Below are 24960 nucleotides of genomic sequence, written 5' to 3' on the forward strand. Positions count from 1 at the left end.
TATTCAGATAAGTCTTGCAACTGGGCTTACTCAAATGCATATGTTTTGAGTTGTCAAATTCTGGAAGTTATGGCTTTTGGGACTGCAGCATTTAGGAACCAGAATGATCCCTGGGTCACACCAAATTGTACTCAGCATAGGACCTTGGTGGGAGGAAAGGACAAAAGATACCAGCTTTGTGCATGCTATATTCTAGGGACTGCTCTAATCCCCAGATCTCTAGGGCAGCTTTAATTTATGTTGATAGTAACAGTTCCCTAGGGGACATTACACTAACTAGATATCACTGGAGGAAGAGGTGCTTGGGTCATGGCCCTTTTTCCCAGCATGCCTTGACACGCCTATGCTGGACAAGTGGCACAGAGCTGGCTTTGTTGATTTTGCACTACCTGAAGGTTACTTTGCTGTCTAACTAGGGTACCTTCATAGTCCCTTTGGGTTTCCCCAGTGAAAAGAGAGACCATATTGGGGGTCAGGATCTGACTCCAGTTTGTTTGTTTGTTTGTAATTTGTGTTTATATTTGCTTCTCTGGCCTTGGAGATCTGCCGTGGCATTACACAAATATTCAGTTGTCATTAAGAAAGTGATGCCAGAATGGGAAAAAAGTCTTCCTGTAATCTGGAATTAAATTGTTATAAAGGTCTTTGAAAAAGAGGCTGTGACTACAACCACAGGTCCTAGTGGATCTTTCTAAACAGCTTTGCTAAGGGCGTCATCACTTCAGCAGTGTCAAGACAACCATTATACACATTCAGAGACACTACAGGGAACAATGTGAACAAATCAAAATTCCTTATACATTAGGTTTATAAATGCATTGTGAAGTAGTGGCAATTATAAAGGGGGACTGTAACACCTGAGGAGACAGTTTATAACCAGATGCCTTCACTACCCAAGTCTTTGTTTTTAGTGAAATTAGCTAATAATGAGGGGGGAGGTAGGGAGAGCAGACAGAGGAGGATACAAGACGATTCCTCCCCTCAAAGCACAGTATCTTTTTAATTCTGTTAAACACAGTGACGGTTTTCTTCTTTCATCACAGTTGGTTGCCATGAAAATGCTGGATTTGTGATGATATAATCGTGATCTCATTGAAGGATCAAGTAAAAAGAGAAGATGGACTATGCAACTATTGATATTCTGTTGGATTTCATAAACAATTGTGGGGTGTTTGGTACTCTCTCTCCATTTTCCAAAGCCTTGTTTGGATCCACAGGCCCAATCCTGAATATGTGGGGGGATCTCTGCACCCACATAGTCGGGTTCCATGTGAAGGCAGGCTCTGACTAGCATATCACATAGCAGGATCAGGGCCCTAGTTAGTATTTGCTTACATATTGTCTTTATAATACAGTCAGTGTTAAAGGCTTATGTAGCATTTTGAGTTAAGACAAGTCTGTAAAGCTATCCATTGGAATATATATCCACTGGAATAGTGTAAGCATTTCATTGAACAGCACAAGTTTTCACCCACTGTGTCAGTCTGGAAAGGAATTAACATGTACCAAGGAACATGCACAACCCCATGTCATTAAAACATCAATTTCTTGTCCTCTGTTCCACAAAACGTATTTTTACAAAAAGAGACTGGTTTCCTTTCTTTTTGAATATTGAAGGTCTAAGGAATATTAGCAGCGAAACCAAGACTCCAGTTGCACTGCTCTCAGCACAGTACTTGGATGTAAAAATGTAGCTAATGTTGAAGCTGAAACACTTTATAATATTGAAGAGATCAATTTATTAATCAAGCAGCTACAGCTCAACACACAAAGCAATCCTTGGGAAATACAGCCATGTGCATTATGAAGAGGGCAAGGCTTGCTATTGTCTTTCTTCAGTTTCACTGCCAAGCTTTTTAAAAGGTTACTAAACCCCGATTAATGAAAGGTGCATAATCTCAGACCGTCCATAACCACTCCAGCTGTAAATCAGTCCATCCCCCCCTCGCCCTTCTCCAAACTGATTCCTGACAAATTGTAAAGGGCTGCATGAGCGGCGTCTGTCTTCCCCTATCTTAAATGACACTACTAAGGGAAATTGAGTTCAGCAATTACTCCGTTGTTTGAAGTGCAAATCCGGGCGTCTGAAAATCGGTCCTCACCCCCAGTGTAGTGTGGCTCCAGAATGACTCTGATCAGCATGTACAGTACAGCTCATTCAACCGAAACTCATCTCGTTACCCTCCCCCTCCCAGCACTCGTTGTGATCGCTCTGGATTTTGTGATGAGCCTCAGAGGGAGCCCAAGTTAGGATCAGTGTCAGGCAGCAAAAAAGAGAGGGGGGAATATTTCTTCCCCCCACCCCCATTCCCACCGACATCCACTTACCTTTCACTTGACTTTCATACTCCGCTATAATCTCTTTGTCCTTTTTGAATCTGCTCGGTGTGGACATTATCCAGGCGGCGTTTCTCCTACGAGCTCTGAAGTTGGGTCAAACGGTCATAAAGCAGAGCCCCGCGGGCGGCGAGGGGAGCGGCGCCCAACACGCGCTAGACCGGCAGCGGCAGGGGTGGGCGACTAGACTAACCCTGGCGCGGGCACCATCTCCTCCAGCCACGGCAGAGAGAGCCCAGCCCAGCCCCGGGGCCAAGGCGGGTGTGGGAAGGACCCGCTCCCTCTGCGCAGGGCTAGCGCCGAGTCCCGCTGCTGCCCCGCACCGCTGTCATGCCTCCGCGCGCCGGTGGGGTGGGGCGGGGCGGACAAAGGGTAGGGGCGGCCGGGTCAACGCCCCGCGCCGGGCTCCTCACCAGCCACGGGTTACTCCAGCTGCTGCCGCCGCCGCCGGCTGGGAGAGCAGCGAGCCCGAGGCGACAGCACCGAGCGCCTCAACTCCGGGCCCAACGCCGAGAGGGGTCGCTGGGGATAAAGTTCTCGCCTCCGCCGTGTCTCTGCCGCCCCGCCCCACGGCGCCCGCTCCCCCCTGCTGCTGGCCTGGGGCACGAACCCGGACTGCGTCTCCGCCGCCGCCGCTGCCAGCGACCCGCCCACCCCGCCGGCAATGGGCAGGGAGCGAAGCTCGCACGCTTCCCCCACCCCGGGCGAGCCAGCGCCGGGCTCTCGGCGCAGAGCGAAGCCTCTGGCGGCCAACCGCAGTCGCCACGCCTTCCCGGGCCCCCCAATGGAGGGGAAGGGGGAGGCCCCAGCAAGCTAGGCTGCCCGGCTGCCTCCCGTGGAGCAGTGCAGCCCCAGAGGCTGCTGAGCCAGACTCGGCTCTGGCAGGGTGGGACCAGCTGCTGCAGCCGGTGGCCTCTCCCGAGAGCATATGGTGAGCGGGTGTTAGCTGGGGAAAGGGGTGTGAGGCGGAGATAAGGTGATCGAAAGCCCTTGATCCTGGCGTGGAAAGTTAAATCCACACGCTGCAGCCGCCGCGACGGAGCCATAGGGAGAGGAGGGGGGAAGGTGGGCAGGCTGGGAAGAGACCGTTTAGTTTGGGGATCACGTTTACAGTCAGAGCAAAGCATTGTTTCTTCTTGCTCGTTTTCAATAGAGGTCACGCCCTCTACCCCCCACTCCTAGTACCGCAGACGTCGGGCAGCACGAGATGCTGGAGGGCTAGGAGGGGCCCAAGAGCTGAATGAAAACGGTTTAATTTCCTTTATCATTAACAACATTTTCTGTAGCCTCAGTCTCATGAGGCTGCTGCCTTTCTGATACGGCTTATTCACAACAAGAACCACATCACTCCACTAGATCTAGGGGTAAGACTAGAGATGGGAAAGCACTTGCATTTGCCAACTCAGATCATAATATACAAATGAACATAAATTGTCATTTGGCAGGTTAGAAGAATACACAACTTTTTTTTTGTAATGGATGGGGTGGGAACCACAGGTGCTGACTTGTTTTTGCCTGTAGGCACTCCTCTCTAACCCCTTCCTCAGCCAGTGGCAGGCAGGGTCTCTGGGGAAAGAGGCCAAGGGCGGCAGGACCATGGTCTGGGTGCCTGGACCCACAAAAGATTAATCTGGCCCTGTAGTTGCTGAGTACCCCCTATTTTTTTTCAGTGGATGCTTGAGCCCTGGAGCACCTACAGAGTCAGCTGCTCTGGTGGGAACATCACTACAGCAAATTAAGGACCTAGCTTCCACCAAGTGAAAGAGGGGAAAAACAGAAGTCTTTTTAGTAACTTCAGAAGAAATTATATATCAATGCCCCAAAGATTTAAAGGGTAGGAAGAATGTCTGTCAACAGAGAAGATGGCTAGAGGTGCAAGGAATTCAGAGTACACCAGTGGCCCACAAATAAAAAACACCCAGAGTTCAAACTGAAGTATGTGGTCTGTTGACATCACTGGTGTTCATGGACTCTGAAGATACCTCATCTCCCCTCCTCTACCACTGTTGGGAATAGTTCTGATCCTAATTGCTGACATTTGGGGGGGACTGGAACCTGGTTCACCCTCTATAATCCTACAAGGGGGCTACGCTCTGTAGGGCTGGTACAATTTTAGATTATTGGTACAAACTCTGGAGGCAGAATTTTCTTGGAACCTGGACTCTAGGTCTTCAGGTTACATGAAGAAGAGCTCTGTGTAAGTTCGAAAGGTTGTCTCACTCACCAACAGAAGTTGGTCCAATAAAAGATATTACCTTATCCATCTTGTCTCTCTGTCTTCTCTGTGTCATTCATTATTTTCAAAACCTTTGTCATATCCCCTTTTGTTCCCCTACTAGTGAGTTATCTTACCCAGACTTCATGCATATTGTCAGTCCTGATGGAGCCTAGCTAAAACATCCCTTTCAGAGCAGTGAAGGCTATTTTCAAAGTCGTTTCTGAAGCTAATTTAGTTCTGAGTTTGACCTACAAATTATATCCCTTCGACAAGAGACACAAAAGCAGTTGGTTGCTACCTAGCCCTAGAGTATAGGGTGCCTAACAGATGGGGGATTAGCTGGAAAGATAGCATAGTTACGCAAGTGCTATCTTTTCTTCAGGAAGTCCATCCTTTCTGTTTGTCAGCCATGCCTCATGCCTGCCAAAAGCCTTTTCATCCTTGATCACACCTGATTGCACTCAAGTTCTCAAATAACAAATACTAATAGCGAAGTAAAAACAACAATAAAGAGTTTGAGGGCACATATAGTTGCCAACAAGATGGACTATATTGTCATAAGTATCTAGGAATTATTTGGGGAACAGAGAGGGTGGCGAACCATAATACAAAAAATAGCCTGAAGATATTGCGATGGTATAGTCATGTAAGCTGCCTATGTACTAGTCTCATTCCCAAGTAATCAGGCAGACTCAGCTCCACACAGAAGAACATTTGCCCCATGTAATAGGACTACCAGCCACCTCAGAGGGTTATAGTCACAATTTGTTAATTTGTTTTTCTCCCTACTTTTAGAGCCTAACAAGAACATTACTATCTTAGCCAGAGGAAAACAACATCAATAGGACGGCTCCTTTTACCAAAGGTCCAAATAATAATAAAAAAATCCCTAATCCCCACACTAAACCACAGCTAAAAGAGGGAATCTTCCTTTGATCCATTCCAAGTGTCTACAACCACAGGATTGCTTTCTACAGCCAAGAGCCCCGCTGGAAAAACGCCACCAAAAGCACCAGTTCTTACTGTGTTTACAGTCTCCGGCAGAAATATATCTCATTGTTCAGGGGAGAAAATTAACTCCCTTCCCCTAGGCCCACCTATCCGCTCAACCTGTCTTTACTTCTGGAAGCCTCTGCTTCCTTTGCATGCCTTCTTACAAGGCACAGCTGTCAGTTTCATCGCTCAGTAGTTTGCAACAGGTTCAAACTCTTCATATCTCCAGGTCTAACAGCTCAAGCAATCTTTAAGGGCTAGCTTCCTCCTTTCTGCCCCATGAAGGGGTTGAACTCTTTCCTACCTATTTGGTCACTGATAAAATGGATGAAGACTCCTTTAAGCCCCTTCTTGGTTCACAGAGGGGCAAGGTATACCCGCCCTATCCCATCTGGATAAACAGACTACCAATGGAAAGTGCATTACAACCGCCATGAAAAAACGAGGAATCTAAGCTCTTTCACTGGGAAAAGTCAAGAATGAAACTGTAAATGCAAGGTCTGCCTGAGAAATGGTTTGGAACCTAGGCGTTACAGAAGTTACGTCACCTAGCTGCTGCTCACAGTTAGCCCTTGGATAGAAGTGGGACTGCATAGAGAGTGTGCATACGTGTATTTTGGAGGGAGCTGACCATCATGGATTAATCTGCACTATAAAAATTTTGTACTGATTTTCCAGCAATGATGTACCTGGTCAGACCTGGTCTGGTACCAGTTTATCAGTGTATCAGACCTGGTGTGGGGGGGGGAGAAAGGGGGGGAAGCTGAGCCCTGCCTACACTACGATTTACACGGCTAACACCGTGGAAAATGGGTACAACGTTTTCTAGCGTAGACAAGACAAAGCCCATGGACATATCTGTTAAAACAGAAGCAGATACATGTGTTTCCCTTAAAGAGCAATTGTCTGTGAAGATACAAATTTCACAGTCTGCCTCCAGAGATCTCTCTCCCATGTGTCAAGATGATTGCTGGTTAATTCAGTATGCTTAGCTCACTTACTAGTGTGTCAGCAGTGGGAGCCACCTTCCATATATGGGCATAGAGAGATGTATGTATGCATGTTCGACGGCAGGCCGGGGAGCCTGCCAAAGTCAGGAGTCAGAGCTCTTTGTGAGCAGCAGAGATAAATTTTGGTTCCTGAATTATGCTGGAACTCCAGGGCAACCAGCCTGAGCTGGCTGAAAACCCTGATTTTTCTCTTCAAGGATTGGGAAAGGATTGTGTGTTATTACATGGGTGTAATCTTCTTTTAAGGTGTTTCAGGGAGTCAATGAGCTCAAGTCTGGACTAAATTCTACACTGATTTACACTGCATGCAATCCCACTGCAAAGACTTCAATCATAAGATGCAAGTCCCCACAGAATTTAGACTTTTATATTAGCATGCGCTCTATAATACCAGATATGAATATGGGAGAGGAGCCTTAGAGGGAGTAGAAGGTTGTTACGGAAAAGCTGTTTTTAAAGAAACAGGGCTTGGAAGGTAGCCTTCTAAATTAATACTACCTTTAGAAAAGTCTCCATGTTTTTTAAACCTGTCTTTGGGCATTCTCCTATTCCCACAGAAGTTTGTGTAAAGCTCCCTTTGATTTAAATGGAAACTGGATCAGGCTCAGTTTTCCTTGAACGTGGCATTTTCTTATTTCAATCATTAACAATAAAGAGGCTTTCTCACTGCCCCCCGTACAGCTCCCCCATAAATTAATTTGATAATGGTTAGGTGTTAGGCAGAAGGCTGCCAAACATTGTATTTGATAAACTTAATATGCTTGTTCCAATATTAGTGTTTGAGTACATATATATAATTCTCTAAGGAACAGGCACTGGTTTGGCTCATGGCTAGAAATACAGTAGACTTTATTCTGCTTTCACTTACCTGGTGTAAAACTAGTGTAACTCCATACATTTCAACAGATCTACACCTGATTTACACTCATGTAACTGAGAGCAGAAAAAAGCCATCTGTACAATGCACTGTAGCAAATTTTGCCTTTGCAACTGAGACAGAGACATTTTTTGATTGATTAACTTTTAGGTAAAACTGCTGGTTTCTTCTGGTTGCACTTTGATGAATTGGCTCGTGGAAGGTTTTTATTTTACTTGTTTGATTATCTACCTTTAAACAGAGGCATGCATGACATTTAAATTATGTGTCATATGATAAATGTTTAGAACTTGTTTATTTTTTACTGCTGTGACAGAGGAATGGAAGGCAAAAGGAAGAATGATCTTTATATTAAGGCACAATACTGGGAGTTCTGGATACTGGGTTCTAGTTCTGTCTCTGCCACAGGTTGGTTTTGGTGGGATCTGGATTTCACCTTGAACTAAGACCAGATTCTGTTCTAAGTGACATAGATGTAAAGCTGGAATAACTATTGACCTCAGTGTCAAAATCTGGCTCTTAATGTCTCTCTGTCCCAGTTTGGTCAAATGGGAATAGTAGAATTTGGCTTTCCAACACTGGTGCTGTGACTCTAAATTAATATTTGCAAAGCATGTTTACATCTTTGAAAGAGGGATGTTATGGAAAAGTATTACTGTGTATTTTAGCAAAGCACACTATTGGATTAGTAATACAAATAAAGTAGGGTACTGCAGTAGTAGAAAACTGGTACACTACTTGTAAACTGACAGGTTTCAGAGTAACAGCCGTGTTAGTCTGTATTCGCAAAAAGAAAAGGAGTACTTGTGGCACCTTAGAGACTAACCAATTTATTTGAGCATGCTCAAATAAATTGGTTAGTCTCTAAGGTGCCACAAGTACTCCTTTTCTTTTTACTTGTAAACTGTGCTCTTGATTTCCACCTAAACATATAGGATTAACTAATCTACTCCAACAGAGAACTGGGGATTTTTAATTACTAGAATAAACACACACATCTGTATGGTAAAGCAAAGATGTGTTTAAACAAACAGCAGTTCCTACAATACCTCATGAATATAAATACAAAAAGGGAAAAACAGCAAGGCACGCTGGCTTTTGTCTGCTTGAAAACTTCATTATTGTATTTCATTTGCACGTCCTGATGAACGGTTACAGTATTTGCTTGCCTGTGCTACTAACAAAAATAGACCCTATAGCTGATTGCACTTCGTGGAATATCCCTGCAATATTCTCTGTGTAATACAAAATGTAACACATCAACCTCCTTAAGTAACAAAACCAGACACTAATTTTCTTCAGACTAAAAAAGGAGACAGAAATAATTATGCTTTAAAATCATCTTACTATTGGACATAGTCTCTAAATGAAAGAACAAAGCTTGAATTGAAACAATGAAACATTTGAGGGGTATTGCAAAAATGATGATAGTCTAGATACAGTGTTAAATCGAGAGAGCTTGTTTAATGTTTGTCACAGATAAGATGAGCATTTGTAGAGAGTAAAATTGTATTTACTTGCAAGTGAGATTATTTCAGTAAAGTCTGTTTAAGATTTAACGCTAGCAAGCTTTCCTGTCCTCCCAATGAGTGGGACAGATGTTGCACAGTATGTATATATGTACTGCAGGCACTAGGGATGAAATCCTGACCCCTTTGAAGTCAATGGGAGTTTTGCCATTGACTTCAGTGGGGCTAGAATTTCATACCAGAAGAAACAAGAGAAAACAGACTCCAAAGCATACAATTAGTCTTTTATAAAAATGGCGCAAGCAACAAAATTAGGATCTGGACCCCACACATTCCTGGTGCTTTGATCAGATTTTTTGTTTCAAGCACATCTCAGGTCCTGAGTGTCACAAAATTCAATGGTTCAAATATGGGAACCTTAACAAGAAGTCCATATCCTGGATTTGGATGCTCATATCAGTACATAGGTGTGTACATACTTGTTTTACGTGGCAAAGTGTGGATATGAACATCCCATTTGTTAGCCAACACATGTTCTATGCACACACCACATTAATAGGTATAGTGTAATACTATTCTACTAATGTTGTGATTAGACTCTTAATAATTAACTAATAAATAATATAGAGTGGAAGTAGGGATTGATGTGAAGTTAAAACTAGGCTCTGAAATGAGGAACAGGCAAGAACTCTGTGCTCTAGGGCAACCATACGATATGGGGCTGCTGCAGGAATTAGTGGGTGAAATTCTTTTGTCTATTTTATATAGGAGATCTTACTAGAAGAGCATAACTGTCCCTTCTAGCCTTTAAATCTATGAGCCTATGAAACTGCAACTGCCACACGTTTAGAAGAGGAAAATATATAACAAAATGCTGAATTAATTAAATGTAGGTAAAGTGGGGGCATTCATACCTAACTGGAGCATTGTGTTGGTAGATACGTAAATAGTCTGAAAATTAGTCTTGGTTTATTAAAAGTATGGCTATTAATTTTAATATTCTGCTTACTACATAAAACATGGTCACAGGGCTGTCCCTTGAAGGAAATCAGATGACCAGCCTAGTTGTGACAGACTCCTCTGAAGGGAATGAGCTAACCCAGGTCCACTGCCTCAGTGGCTGAAAAGCAGTTAATTAAGTAAGGAACACCTGGGCTTTAAAAAAAAAAAAGGCTTAGGAAAGCTCAGTTGGCAAAAGCTCCCTAGGCAAGGAAGTATGTGAGAGACCCTGAACAAGAAGGGGAAAGACTGTAAAAGTTACCCAGGCAGGGAGGTGTGAGCTGCAGAGCTCTCCAGACAGTAGAGAAACCTGAGGCCTTACAGCAGAAGGAGCTGCTGCTGGAATCCAGAGATTTTTGTTTTGGGACTTCTAAGTTTTATTTGGGCTCTGAGGGTAAGAGCCTTGAAACCCTTGAGTAAATGCTCCTTTCAGAAGGCTTTATTAAAAGGAAATATACTGTTGTAAAGTAGAATGGTTGACTTCTCCTTGACAAGCGACCTTATCCTTACCTCATTAAGGAGGGGAAATGGAGGCAGGCCACAGCAGAGCCAGGAGGCAACATGCATCTTCTACACACACATGTATTCTGTATCCTGAGCTTCTCTGTTTCCTGTTTGTGATCCTGCTGGAAAGCATTCCTACTAGCATACCAGTTTTAAGGAGGATTTGGAAAAAGTGTTATTCAACAGGCTCCATTTTCCCATATTTTCTCCCAGCTCATGTGCCTACAAAAAGTGTAATAAATGTTAATGGAGAGAACAAAAAGCAAGTGTGCAGTCTGATGCTTTATAGTGATAAGTGCCACTTGTGCAGCCCAGCCCTGTGATTGTACAATAGGATTTCTAATCTGTATAAACAGAATTAACATTCATGGAGGCTTCTGAAGTTTGAATACACTGAAAAGGAGAAGTCTATGTAGGTTCTAGAAGTGTATTCCCAGACATTAGTTTCAAGGATGAATATTCAGATTTAGAGAGAGAAGTGACTTAGGCTAAAACTTCTAATCTGTATTGCTTTTGAGTTGTGTGTTATTTGTTTGTTTTGTTTTGTTTTTTAACTTGCTTGCAAACCTTCCCAGGATGCCCTTTTTTCCCTTGGGGAGCCTCTCTCTACAACAAACCTGCTTCTAGAAAAAAAAATCTGTCCTTCCCCAGCCAGGGTATTATTTTGAGCTTCATTCCTCTCCTTGTCCAGGGAAGGATTAGCCTGTTGAGCCTCAGATGCCTTTTGAGTCTCACTTAAGAGTGGACTCTGGCAAGGTAGTGGAATCTTCAAACCCCTCCTCTGAGGACAAGCTGCTGCCTTCAGCTGACACAGGACTGAGGACATTTCCCTGCCTGCTATTCACAGGGAAAGCAGGTGAGGCAGAGCTATACTCTTTCTGGCTGCAAGTTATGACACTAACCTGCTTAGACATGGCTAAAACATCATTATGTATTAAAATATCAGCATGAAGCAGATTTCTAATGCTGACAACAGGGGCGCTGGAACCTCAGTAGAAGTGGGGGAGGGCATAAGCCGAGGGCTGCTCTTTGGTACCCTGGCACCCTGACCAGGACAGATAGAGGATCCAAGGCTCCCTACAGTGGCCCAGGCTTCCTGGGCAGCTCTTAGCACTGATCAGCTCCCCTGCTGCGAAGCACAGCCCCTGCCTGTGCCACTGCGGCCTGCCTGAGGCTTGCAGTTTCGGAGGGCAACATGGCCCTCTGACCTCCCAAACTACACCATGTTAAAAAGGCAGGCATAGCCTTCCCACTTTTAAAAGTGTGGCGGGCCATGGCCTCCCCACGAGCCTCCCCCAGTTCTGGCACCCCTGCCTACAAAAATATCTCCTTGAAAATCTTCATGCTTGAGGTGGTCCTTAGTCAAAGGTAGTTAGAGAATTCAGCCAAAGCTAATATATTTAAACTTTTACCAGGGAGCTTGTCGTCCTCCCTTATCAAACTTTCCCTAACCAAAGTGACTTGGGATGCTGTGACCCTCCAGCCCTTACAAGGTATGCCATTTACCTTAGCATACTTAATTCTTCACTATCTTCCCAAGACTCAGTCCTAATATAATTCACTGGTGTTTCCACCTCCTCTACTGATGCTTGTGAGGCAAAGGAAGCAGCACTCACTGTGGCAGTGTGAGTTGTTGGGTTACTTTAAGTTTAGGGCAAATTTGGCTTTATATGGCTAGGAGCTCCATAGTTATGGCCAACTACCTGCCTTCCCTTAGGGTGGGTTTTTTTTTTTTAAATCTGGCCTCCCTTGCATTTTTTTAATTAAAGTTGGGGTTAGGTTTATTTATTTCTAAACCCCTCCTCCCTCTTAACCTAACTAATATGGGGATTTCCCTTCCCCTGGGATTTGCACTCCCCAGGACCCCTTGGCTGCCTTTACTTCATTTGTAACTAGCCATAACAATTGCTCCTGGGCCATCAGATCAAACAGTTTTTCATAATTACCGTCAGCCCCTGCCCCCATTATTCACTTTCTCATAAAACTATGCATTTTATGCACATATTAAACATAGGTGATATTGTCAAACATTTTGAGATTTCTATACAGTACTTCAGTTGATAGGTCTCAGGGGTGATATTAAAGCTTTTCAATACACTTTCTTTAAATTTGATGTACATCTTAACATCACCCTCCTCCATATCATTAAAAACTTCTCTGGTTTTCCAGTTAATCTGAAGAATAGGCATCTTCTTATCCTCTGGGATATTGTGCATCCCACATAGTCTCTCAAAGGCAGATGGGTACTTTTATACAATCAAATTCTTTATAAATTGAGCAGACATTTTCTGTCTCCCTTATGTGTGTGTGTGTGTTCTCCCTGGGTGGGGAAGCTCCTTTTACTGCTCCAGTACTATGAGCAACAATGTGTGAGCTTCCATCTGTCTCTGGTGTACACCCCTTCCTCAGCTTCTAGTTGTTCCATGTGCCTTTAGTGGGCTTTCTCCTCAGTTTCCTTGGCTTGTTTGGTCTTCTTGATCCGCAGTTCTGCCATCAGTCTCTGATGCTCACATTCTTCCTGGGCTGCCCAGTACTGCAGTCTGCCCAGTTCCATTGCACTGGTCTCACTCTGTGGCACTGGAGCAGGAGGCTGCTCGGATGCCTGGTCAAAACTTACAAGCAAAGCTCTCAGCTTCTGAGCTGGAGTCTTCTTTTTATGGGATACTCCCCTCTCCTTGGATAACTGTTCTGGGTCTTATGTCTTAAGAGCATCATATGACTGTGGTTCACTCGTGTCTATTTCTTTAACATTTAAAAGTCCCAACATAAAGTTTAAATTTAACAGTGTTGGGTTTTGATCTATAAATCCAGTTGACCGGTGGCATGTGAATCCTGCCAACTAGGCCAGTGTCAGGCTGTCTAGAGCGGTTCACGAGAGTGAATACCAGCTTCAAGGCAGACTGTGAAGAAGTAGGGCACAAACCCCAAACAGGCTGTAAGTTTTATACTTAGATTTTACAACCAAGTATCAAATGTGAACTCCTCATGTGCTATAACAGCCTTAACATGGAGTCACAGACAGACCTCTTGGGTACTCCAGGAGATCTTGCCTCCCAAGCAAGCTTGCTGTGTGATAAATGGTCCCTTCCCCCAAAAATCATAATATTCAGTCCCAAAGGACCAGCCACTTATCCCAGGTCAATTGCACCTGAAGCACATGGCATTGGCAACTGTCGGAAAACAGGATAGTGGGCTAGATGGACCTTTGGTCTGACCCAGTATGGCCATTAATGCTATATCAAAGACAACACATGAAGCCAGTCCTGTTATAAATTAACTAAATATTTATTAACTAGAAAAAAAGATGTTATTTACAAGGTTAAAGCAGGTAAACACAGACACACATGAGTTACAGTTTTAGGTTTCAAAAGGTAATAGCAGCTGCTGTAATATGCAAGCTCTGTAAGTCCTCTAGGGCTAACCCAGGTCAAACAGCTGGGGATCCCTTGCTTATACTTAGAAATCTTCATGCTTCAGAGCTGAAGTAGCATAGAGATAATTTCTTCTTGACAAGGATTTTTATTTTCTTTCCCCAGAGTTCAGGCTGATGTGACAAGTGCTTATGCAGGTCTCTTCTTCATGGGTGTGGGGTGGGCAATCAACAAAGTCTTTTCTCCACTGATATTCCACAAAGGCTTGTCTGATGTCTGAACAGTCTTTTCTTGGGCAGGAGATGACACCTCTTCTGGTAAATTAGTATTTCACACTTGATAATGATTCTTTCCTGTTTGATGACTTACACAATTACAGAGCAAGCATTTAAATATTACCTTTATAACATGGGATACAGATATTGCAAGTGAGATTAATGCATGTAGCAACTCACAAAGTCATAAAGTCTAAACACACTATTATAAATCTAATACCTATTTTAACAATACTAACACACAGGTGAGCCAGACTAGTTTACAGCTGTGCGTTTGTCAGTGTTCAGTGGAGCCTAGGGGCCTTGGCATGAGCTGGCACCTGGTCTGCCAGTGTTACAGATGCTTACAGTGAGGACTGACTGACTCAGGAGATTGCTAATGGGACACACAGCCTTCTAATAGTAGGAATTTGTGTGGAGTTCCAACTGAAAATAACTGAAAGTAGTTTCCCTCTGATGTATTGAATGATCTACTGCACGTGAAATGAACTGATGGTTTTAGTGTAGTAGAGAGTGGTTCTCATCACAGAAAGTACCCTCCTCTGAAAAGGCCAAGGATGTAATTGGCTTGAGATGAAGATACTACTGCTGTAGGTAGGAGAGGATTTCAGCCCCCACGGTTGTCAAGCTGGTACTTCACATAACCATTAAGTTTGTTTTAAAATAAAAGATGAATATTGTAATTTGGTTTATGGGGCTTTTTGTCTGAAGAAATTAATGGAATTTAGCATAATTGGTACATTGATATTTAGTTTTCCAGTTGTAACATGTAGTTTAATGTTTCCTTGGTTAACTTTGTTCACGTTAAGTGGCACTAATAGGACTAATTACATAATAAAGAGCATAAGATATTCACACCACTTTCCATGTATTTAAGTATATTATTCCTTTTTCATACAGCACTTCTATTCACTTCCCCATTAGTAATTACTGAGAGGAATGGTTTCTGAATAATTCCTCCCCATGCAACAACAGACTGAGGCAACCTTGCTATTTGAAAAGAATTGAAATGTACAAGTAATTGTGCTGGCCCACGCCTCTTTGATTCATGCTGTGTGCCTTTGGAACTTCAGAATTGTAATTTGTATTTTGATACTATAAAGATTAGTAGACGAGCAAGCACTTAAATATTCATGACTTGTTTTGGCTCTTTATCTCGCCTTATTCTAGAACAGCTCGATTGTAGATAGAGGCATGGGTGTTTTCCTGGTTTAGCTTTTCATCCCAGGCCTAATGGGAGAACAGTGAGTTTTTGAGCTCTTCCAAATGAGCCTAATGGGCCATGTTAGCAGTAATTCAAATCTCTGATGAGCAGGTAATTACAGCTCTAATAATAGCCATTGGTTTTACATTTTCCATTTGCTTTGTTTGTTTGCTTCCTTGGTTCTCAACTAAAAATGAAAAACTTCTGCTGCTTTGCAGTCCTCCCAACATTGTGATGCTAATGGTTCTAGGAGGTGAACATTAAAAGTTAAATCAAATTCTAAAGGAGAAAAAACCCTTAAAGCTTAAAGCAACACCAACCCATTAAAAATGATATATTTTAAAAGAAATCATTAATATCCATGTAGATAATTAAAGGCTCCATCATGCTACCATTACCAGACTCCATTTCAAGTGCTTGCATGAATAAAGGTTGCAGGAATGTGCCCAGGTAGGGGATCAAACTCTATGGGCTGATGTTTTCCCACGTGAGGTCCTCAGAAGAGATTCAGATTCCACAGAATATCAGCTTTCCATCTCCTGTAACTGTGAAGAAAACCTTCTGAATGTGAACCAGTGTAGCACTGTTGTTGCCTACCACAGTAGCTGGAGGATTGTGAACTATCCTAATTTATCCCAATTGGGTATTAATTCTGAAGCCCAATGATGGTACTTTCAATGTCAACATAGTTCATTTTAGCAGGAATATCTGCTTACTGTGCTTATTCATTATTGTGGCATGCAGTGTAGGAGAGCGGGAGTGCAGGCAGCCTTAGCCTATCAGTCTAAAAAAATGCACTGCTATAAACGATGGACGCAGCTGTGCCATCTTTTCTCTGAGTCAGTATCTGGACTCACCCTTTGACTGAGCCCTGGCCTAAAGATGTCTGGGCTTACCTCTTAGGCAGGGGAAGTGGAGAAGAAGAAGCTGTTTCTTCATTACCTTGTCTTCCAGCCAGTAGGGGATGCTAAGCAGCAAATAGGAGGAGGGCACAAGAAAATAACTCTCTTCCATGCTCCTGCATTCAGTGCACCACAATGGTGAGCTGGGAGGGAGGAACAAAAGTACTTCATAAAAATGGCTCATCACTAAAAATGTAATGTGTCCCTCTTCTCCACAGAGCGTTTTACATTCTGCCTTAGATTAAAAGAATTAAAATCTAATTTTCTTTTAATCTTTTATGATGATTACATTTCTCTCAGGTTTGGCTTTTTTTTCTTACAGGCATGCACTAGCCTGATATTTGCAACCCAAACACTGTAGTATTATAGGGAGTAGTTAATTTCCAACAAAACAATGTTTTCATTAGACTCACACACACAGACACCCCCCGCCCATTTCCGTTGATGTTAAGCCTTAATGTTATCCAGTCTAAATTCAGGGCCGTAGCTGAACTGACAGTATCTGTGTAACAATAGCCATAGTTTTCAAAAGAGTACAAGATCTAGTATCTGAAATATTTTCTGTGGGACCACAATACAACTGCCAAGTGATTGTATGTTCATATTCTCCCACATACATTTTAGGTGTCACAGCTCCCCCATGTGGAAAGGTAATGGAAGTGGGCTCATGTCAGAACAGTGCTCCCACAAATCTCAAAAAATGAAAAGAATTGGAAACTTTTTCTTCAAGCAGCTGATTTCCCCACTCCCCTGAAATGAGAATATTTGACTAAAAGCCTTGTATGTAAACTAGGCAAGTTAGTCTTGAAGGCCCAATTTTCCATGCAGAATATTAGGCTGAAAAGGTTGTTTATCTAGCAGAGGTGTATGTATTGTATGTTTAGTCCATGCAGTCTCAGATACATAGGGATGGGGGGAGGGGTAGCTCAGTGGTTTGAGCATTGGCCTGCTAAACCCAGGGTTGGAGTTCAATCCTTGAGGGGGCCATTTAGGGATTTGGGGCAAAAATTGGGGATTTGCCCTGCTTTGAGCAGGGGGTTGGACTAGATGACCTCCTGAGGTCCCTTCCAATCTTGATTCTATGATTATTAGGGTCTGCTGTACTGACATCCCACCAGCCTAACTATCTTTTAGCAAAGGGACCAATGATTACAGTGAATAAAAATCAAACAGTTCTTTTCTTTGTGTGTGTGTGTATTATTTTGCATTTGTTTTCATAACACAAAGCAACATTATTTAGAACCCCTGCAATAGCTAATTCCTGCTTTTGTTTACCAACTTAAGGTTAGAAGTTAGGTTAAGGGAAGGCTAATTCATTATTATCCATATAATTAATACACACAAAATGTAAATTTATTCAGGAACATTTTCCCCAAAGATATCTTGGGAACAGAAAGCAGGAATCAATTATTACAGGGATTCTTAATTTTTTAAAATTTCTGAACACTCTAAAAATACCCATTGTTTCCTCCTGTGACTTTCCCATCACAGAATCCTTTGAAGGCTCTGTGGAAAACCCTTGTACGATAAGAATTTTCTAAACATTTTAATTGATTTTTCCCAGCTATGGTAAACATCAGCAATTAAATTCAATATTAGATTGACAATTTCATATAAAACATGTTTTACTAATAAAAGTTAATGAATGTCATTCATTGTTCCCTCCCCATTCACTTACTGCTCCTGCCTCCCCAACTCCTGTATCCCTTGCAGACTAAGCTGTAGATTTCAAAGCTGGGGACAGAGGGCTTATGGATAATGGATGTTGCTGGTAAACCAAAAGGTAGCTCAGTATGGTGGTTGTATTTAGCAATAGTTCAGCATATTGGAATTTGAGTCAGGTATAATGGTGGCAGCATCAGGGGAGACACCACCGGCACTATATAACTCATGTGCATTGGCTGTTGCCTGGCAACTGTATAGTTTCATGTTTGTTCACAGCTCTGTCAACTTAAAGTGTTTTTAATTGTCTTTGTGGGTACCACAAAGACATGACCCCAAGAGTGAGAACAGCCAATCTGTTTGATCACCTCAAAAATGACATTTATTAAAAGAATAATCTTAATTTTCACATCATTTATACCTTTTCTCATGCAAAGATCCAGTGCTTCAGCTGTTCTAAGTACTTAATTACAGTAGTGCAGCTCCCGGATAACTCTCCATCAGCTGTTTTCTTCACACAAAATATTCCAGGAGTCATAGGATACATAAAGCTCTCCATGTAATCATGGGATGCAGCTCCTTTTTATTCCCCTCCATCAGTTTCTGCTCACATATTCCTACTCACAGAGTGCAAAAATGAGAAGCTGCTCTTCAAGCATCTTTGTGGCTTGGACCCCTTCTTTCTCTAGGCAGAAAGCAGCAAGATGAATAAGTCAGTTGTCCCTGTCCCATCTTGATTGGTAACTCAGTTCTGGAGGGAAAACTCTTTGAAGGCACAAAGTATACAATAATTTCCACAAATGGAAACTTTCCTAGTTTGAGTTCCTCTTCCTTGTCTTTAACGGGGTCCTCTCTTCTACTGGTTGGTTTCCAAACACGAGCAGGAGTTCTCAAACTGGGGTCATGACCCCTCAGGGGGTTGCAAGGTTATTATGTGGGGGTCATGAGCTGTCAGCCTCCACCCCAAATCCCACTTCGCCTCCAGCATTTATAATGATGTTAAATATAAAAAATGTGTTTTTAATTTATAATGGGGGGTCACACTCAGAAGCTTGCTTGTGTGAAAGGGGTCACCGATATAAAAGTTTGAGAACCACTGTGCTAGGGGTCACAGCACCTATGAAAGCTATGGGCCTGATTTTAAGAATAAAATTCCATTTGACATCAATTGGAGTTGTAAGCTGAGGACTTCTGAGAAGTTAGTCTCTACATGTACAATGGTCGAGAGTAGTTGTAAACTATGGCTAGTGTACAATAGCTCAAAAAGGACAAAAAGTTTGAACATTTTAGCAAAATGTATTTTGAAATTACAATTCCTATGTATACATTAATGAGATGAAACTGACATCTGTGAAGAGATGTTATTTTAACACCCAGTCACCAACCATCCATGTGGTTTGCACAAACTATTCTCGATCAAAATCCAGATGTTAAGGTATTTCCATTTGATCTGTTTCGGGGGCGGGGAAATTGCTTTTAACAGATGATCCTGTGGGTGCCTTTGTCTGTCTTGTGTACTGAGTCCCTACTGGGCGTTTGCTCCTTCATGATTACATGGCTGTTAAAGCAGTTGGCCTACACTGGAATAATTGAGAGCTGGATCACTTCCCCTATGAAAATAGCTGTGGGAGGTGGGATGGGAGAAGGAAGGCTACATTGGGATTCCTTCATGAAGTTTTCCCCAGATCATGCCATTGGGAAATGAGAGGGAGGGGTGTGGAGGGAACCTCTGGAACACCCTGCAATCCCTAAGACCATCTGCACTGGCTCTGGCACCTATATCCCTTATTTTACGCTAGGGCAACCTGGCTTCACTGGAGCCATTGGGGTCTCCTCTGACTGCAGCTTCTCCTGGGGCTCTGGGGAAAGGGCGATAAAGCTTGAAGACAGATTACCTTTTTCTGGTAGGATATACAAAGCTGTTAGGGGACATTGGCTCCACCCAGGCCCGCCCATTTGCCACCATGTGCCCTGTGATACCTTAGGAGGAGGGGATGTGCCATGACAATACCTGACACATCCTTCCACAGAGATCTGCAGGGTCCCTTTTACATGCAGATCAGAGGAAACCAGTTTGGGCCATAATCAATAGTTAACTCAGTAATTAATTATTAGAGGATACTTCTTTAGAATGGTTTTTCTTGGTGAAAGGAAAAAGAGATAATTAAAATATGCTTAGGGCCTAACATACACCACATTAAATGCATGATAATTCAGCATAGTGAAATAGAATCATAGAAATGTAAAGCTGGAAGGGACCTCAAGAGGTTACCTATTTCATCCCCCCGGCACTGAGGCAGGACCAAGTAAACCCAGACCATCCCTGACAGGTATTTGTCTAACCTGTTCTTAAAAATCTCCAAGGATAAGCGTTCTACAACATCACTAGGAAACCTATCCCTGTGTTTAACTATCATATAGTCAGAAACTATTTCTTAATATCGAAACTAAATCTTCCTGGCTGTAAACTCAGTCAAATGCTTCTTGTCCTGTGCTTGGTGGACATGGAGAACAATTGTCCACTGTCCTCTTTACAATAACCTTTACCATATTTGAAGACTGTTATCATGCCTCCCTGCCCCCCAGCCTTTGCTTCTCTACACTAACCACGCCCAATTCTTTCAGTGTTTTCCTCAGAGGTCACATTTTCCAAACCTCTTATTTTTGTTGCTCTCCTCTAGACTCCTCCAATTTTTTCACCTCTTTCTTGAAGTCTGGTGCCCAAAATTGGATAAAGATCCTTTTTTGTAATACTGATACCTAGCCTGTAGAGCTATACAGTAGCTGTTGGTCATCATTAGTGTTCCGTGTTTTTAATTTTTATTTCTAAAAAAAAAAAATTCTGGGAATTTCTCAGTTTATTTTCCAAACATTAAAACCAGGATGAAATTGGGTTTACAAATTAAAAAAATAAAATTGGGGAAAATCAGAGAAAAAGAAAAACTAATAAAACTTTCATAATATACACATTCTACTACAGTATAATTGAAACTTTTTTTATGTACAAAGATATTTTTTGTCTCAGAGCTAGTAGTTTTTCGCAGAAATCCTGGTTTGCATATGCTCGCATAATTTTCTTCAGCGTATCCTCACTCGTGTTGAACATACCGTATTGCTGTCTTGGAGGTAGTCAAACTTTGAAAATGAGTGCTCTGCATCAATAGGTTCAGGGGGTATGCTCAAAGCTCAGTATGCCACTCTGCTGAAGTTGGGAAGTGTGTCTTGATGACTGTCACAAAAAGCTAGCACATCTAGTTTCACACTGTCAGGGTTAGGCATGTTCATGTAAGTAGCAAATTCCCCTTTCAGATTTGAAATTTTATCTTTAGTGGCGAATAGTTGAAACACTCTGGCATAATGGTCATAGTCTGCTGCCAAATTCACCTTGAGGAAGGGGTGCAACATTCCAAACATTCCAAAAAGAATCTTCAGCACCACACACTTTGGAGTTCAGATTTTATGGGCTACGGTTGTCTCCCATTTCTTGCTGAGCATTGTGTTGAAGGTTTTGAATGCTTTTTTGGTTTTCTCATATTCTGGGGTCAGAAGGATTTCCAGAAACAGCTGGGTTGTCTCGCCATATGTTTCTTCTGCAGCTTTTATGCTCAATTAAGATGAGATTTTGGTTGTCAGGATCCAGTAAATGTCTGTATTGGCAAATGTTGGAGAAAACTCCAGTGTCTTCTGTGTGTCACATAGTGAGTGATTCCAAGTTTTCAACAATGAACATTACCTCGGTGCGCAGAATCTGGCAGTCATTTTGGTTATATGCCAGCCTCTTCAGAGTTTCTGCTTTATAACCAACAAACTCAGGATGGTCTAGGAGACACATTTAGCACAGTCCATGCATTATTTACATCAGTGGCTCTCAACCTTTCCAGACTACTGTACCCCTTTGACTTGTGTACCCCAAGTTTCACCTCACTTAAAAACTGCTTGCTTACAAAATCAGACATAAAAATACAAAGGTGTCACAGCATAGTATTATTGAACAATTGCTTACTTTCTCATTTTGTCTGTATGACATTTTAGTTTGTACTGACATCGCTCGTGCTTTTTATGTAACCTTTTGTAAACCTGGGCAAATATCTAGATGAGTTGATTTAGCCCCTGGAAAACCTCTGTGTACCTCCAGGGGTATGTGTACCCCTAGTCGAGAACCACTGATTTACATGACAGGCAGCGAAGTACAAGCTCATCCACCAATGTGGGCACAACAGGGGTAGGTAATTGGCAATTGGCTCTGCACTCATCTTGCACTGTGTAAAATGAAGCCTTCAGCTTCTTCACAAGCTTGAAAATGGCCCTGAATCCAATGATGCAAGATTTCATATCTTTCATTTCATCTGTAGCTTCAGCTTTGGTTTCTGATTGAGTTTAATTTCCCATGCAAACTAAGCCATCTTAGAATGGGAGATTCTGCAAGCAGAATCTGTGTTAGTTGTGGCTACATTTCCCCAAGTTTGTTGGTACATCTCAAACATGTCAATTATTGCTGTGTCAACAAAATGGGTGTCAACAGAGGGGATGAATGTCACATAAGCACAAAACAGTGTGGGTTTCTTTGCTTTCAAATAAAAAAACAAAAGGCCAAGAATCTGATGGTCCAAAGCATCAGGAGACTTGTCAAAAATCAGAGTAGATACCACATTTGTAGCATTTAATTCCATCAGTGTAGCTACTAAAGCATCATCATTGTCTTTAAGATATTTATGAGTTAGGCTGTCTGCATTAGGAAGGGTTTTTGCTGCTGGAAGTATTATTACACAAAGTCACCAATAGGCCTCTCTGCAATTAACAGCGGTTGTCCGGCAAAACAAAGAGCATGATTGATACAATTGTGCTGTGTTCTCTTTCATTAAAGCCCTGGTGAAGTCTCCTGATATTGACTGTTCATCCTGAAGCTCACTTTCTTCTTTAAGCTTCTTGTACCGCTTGCTTTCGACATGCTCCTTTATGCTGTCAGCATGAGCACTGACCTCCATGCTGCAGTATTTGCAGCGCAATGCATCCTCTTCACTCCCGTCTTTACTTTTCTTGAAAATTTCTAAGCACTGATTTTCTTGTTGGTATTCAGCCATAGATTTATGTTTTCACCCAAAGTTTATCTTTTTACCTTATCTTTATCTGTGGAGGATTGATTGTTTAAATTAAGCACCGCACTAAATGGACTCAAAGAAATAGGTGGGCAGCGTCTCCTTGTGAGCCAATCATAGCATGATACTAATGTTGTTTGATTGCCAGCCTCCACTGTGTATGTGTTCTGTGTTTTACGCTGCAGAACTGCTTCAATCTCAGAGCAGCAGGACACAACAATTGCGTAAAGCATTAGTGTTTAACAAAAATAAGTACCCCAAAAATATTGAGTGGATTGATAAATGGGTGTAAATCAGTAAAAACTGAAATCTTTTAATAAAAAAAAACCCTGGTAATTTATCAATGAAAATCTGTAAAAACTCAAAACATGGAACACTAGTCTTCATTTATGCCTGGAAGCTTTTAAAAATAATCCACTTAAAAGTACAGTATTGTAAGTCACGTACAGATCTTCTGCAGGTCATATCTATAGACTTTCTGAAGCATCCTGACTCTGTAGTTTTGCATATGGCATGCTACATGCAGCACTGGGCAGCTGTTAAACTTCATGATTACATAAGGAACGGAGGGCCAGATCTTCAGCTAGTGTAGAGCGGTATAGCTCCAGAATCTTAACTGTAATAAGTTTTATTATTTGTATTTTTCTCCCATGTATATGTCAATCTTATGTAATTTTATAAAATTATTTATGGAATGTGCCTGTTTTTTTCCACCCCTTAGCACATATTCAGATTCACATACATATACAGAAACAGATCCATTGTCACTAGGGGACTCAACAACCGCCTCTCCAAGAGAGCCTCAAACCACTTAAAACACCTACTGAGGCAAAACCTGTGTATAGTCAGGCCATGAAAGTTAGCTAAATTGGACCAGTAGAGGAAGCCACCTCCACAGTCAAGAGCGCCTCGCTGAGACTCAAGCACCTGTGTCCAGCTCTGAAACATTTAAAATAAGGTGCAGGGTGTTAACTGGAACACCCTATTTATTCTGTCAGGAAAGAGCGTGAATATCAAAGCATCAATACAAGATAGTTCTACTGTATTTGTATTTGGTCACTTTTTTCAATCAGCTTCATAGTTGTATGTATTAGATTTAGATGAGAATGACTTTGAGATATGATACAAAGAGAGTTATCAGGATGCCATATATAGATTTGAAAGTGAAAGATGCATTTCAGGTCATCTATTTTAAAACACTTTGTACATTTATTAATAGCCATTGACACTGTGGACCTTTCAAAGTTGGCCTTGATAGGAGAGAATTAGGGATAGGTGGAAGAAATGGGACAGAAATAGGGATATGTAGTAGAAAAGAGATCTGTTTTAAAACCCTGTCAGCACTGAGCCGAGCCAGTTTAACCTTACCGTGTATTAACAGTTTCTTCTTTTGTATCTAAAGCCCTGATTCCAGCCGCTACCTTTATAGCTAAAGAGGAATATGAAGTCACAGAAGAGCCTTTTGATATTTTGCAAAAGTGTAGCCTCTTTATTAACTTCCAACTCTGAACGCATCCTTCAGTTCCTGTAAACAGATCATGTAGGAAATCTGAGCTAATTAGGCAAAAAGCCAGGAAAGGCAATTACCACCAATTAGAAATATGTCAACTGTTTATTTAATAGTTAACCTGTAGGTGATGTAATAAAAAGGTCTTGATATTAAAATTGGACACATTGCACGGGATGACTCAGTTCAGGGAACCACAAATCAAGTTCACATTATTGAACTCTGCCCTCCTGGTAGGCTCCACAGGAATACTAGCGATTGCTGTTGCAGTTTACCAGACGCTACTGTGATGATCAGTATTGTGATGATCATCATGATTTTCTGATAGTGGCAATGATCCGTGCAATTAACAACTTTTTCCTTCTTCTGCATGACAGTATGTTGCTATTTGATATATTTGCTTTGCTATGCTTTCTTCTCTATATCTTCGTTTTTCTCTTTTTTCCCTTAGTTTAATCCTTGTTTTCTTCCATTTTGGTCAGATGTGATGCAGGACAAAATGATGCCACTGACATCACTATTAAGAAACTTTATTT

The 24960-nt window shown here is 42.0% G+C and overlaps 1 protein-coding gene across 3 annotated transcripts in view; it reads right to left on the reverse strand.

Moving 5' to 3' along the window:
• SRGAP1 (SLIT-ROBO Rho GTPase activating protein 1) overlaps positions 1–2882 on the reverse strand; it is a 233176-nt gene extending 230294 nt beyond the window's left edge. For all 3 annotated transcript variants that reach the window (XM_084641787.1, XM_084641786.1, XM_084641788.1), the window contains exon 1: positions 2329–2882. In XM_084641787.1, coding sequence (XP_084497913.1) covers positions 2329–2395 — 67 coding nt within the window. In that variant the 5' untranslated portion in view covers positions 2396–2882. The remainder of the gene's footprint in view (positions 1–2328) is intronic.
• Between the last annotated feature and the right edge of the window lie 22078 nt (positions 2883–24960).

Source organism: Lepidochelys olivacea (assembly GCF_965140295.1).
Source record: "Lepidochelys olivacea isolate rLepOli2 genome assembly, chromosome: 1".
In the NCBI taxonomy this organism is placed as follows: Eukaryota; Metazoa; Chordata; order Testudines; family Cheloniidae; genus Lepidochelys; species Lepidochelys olivacea.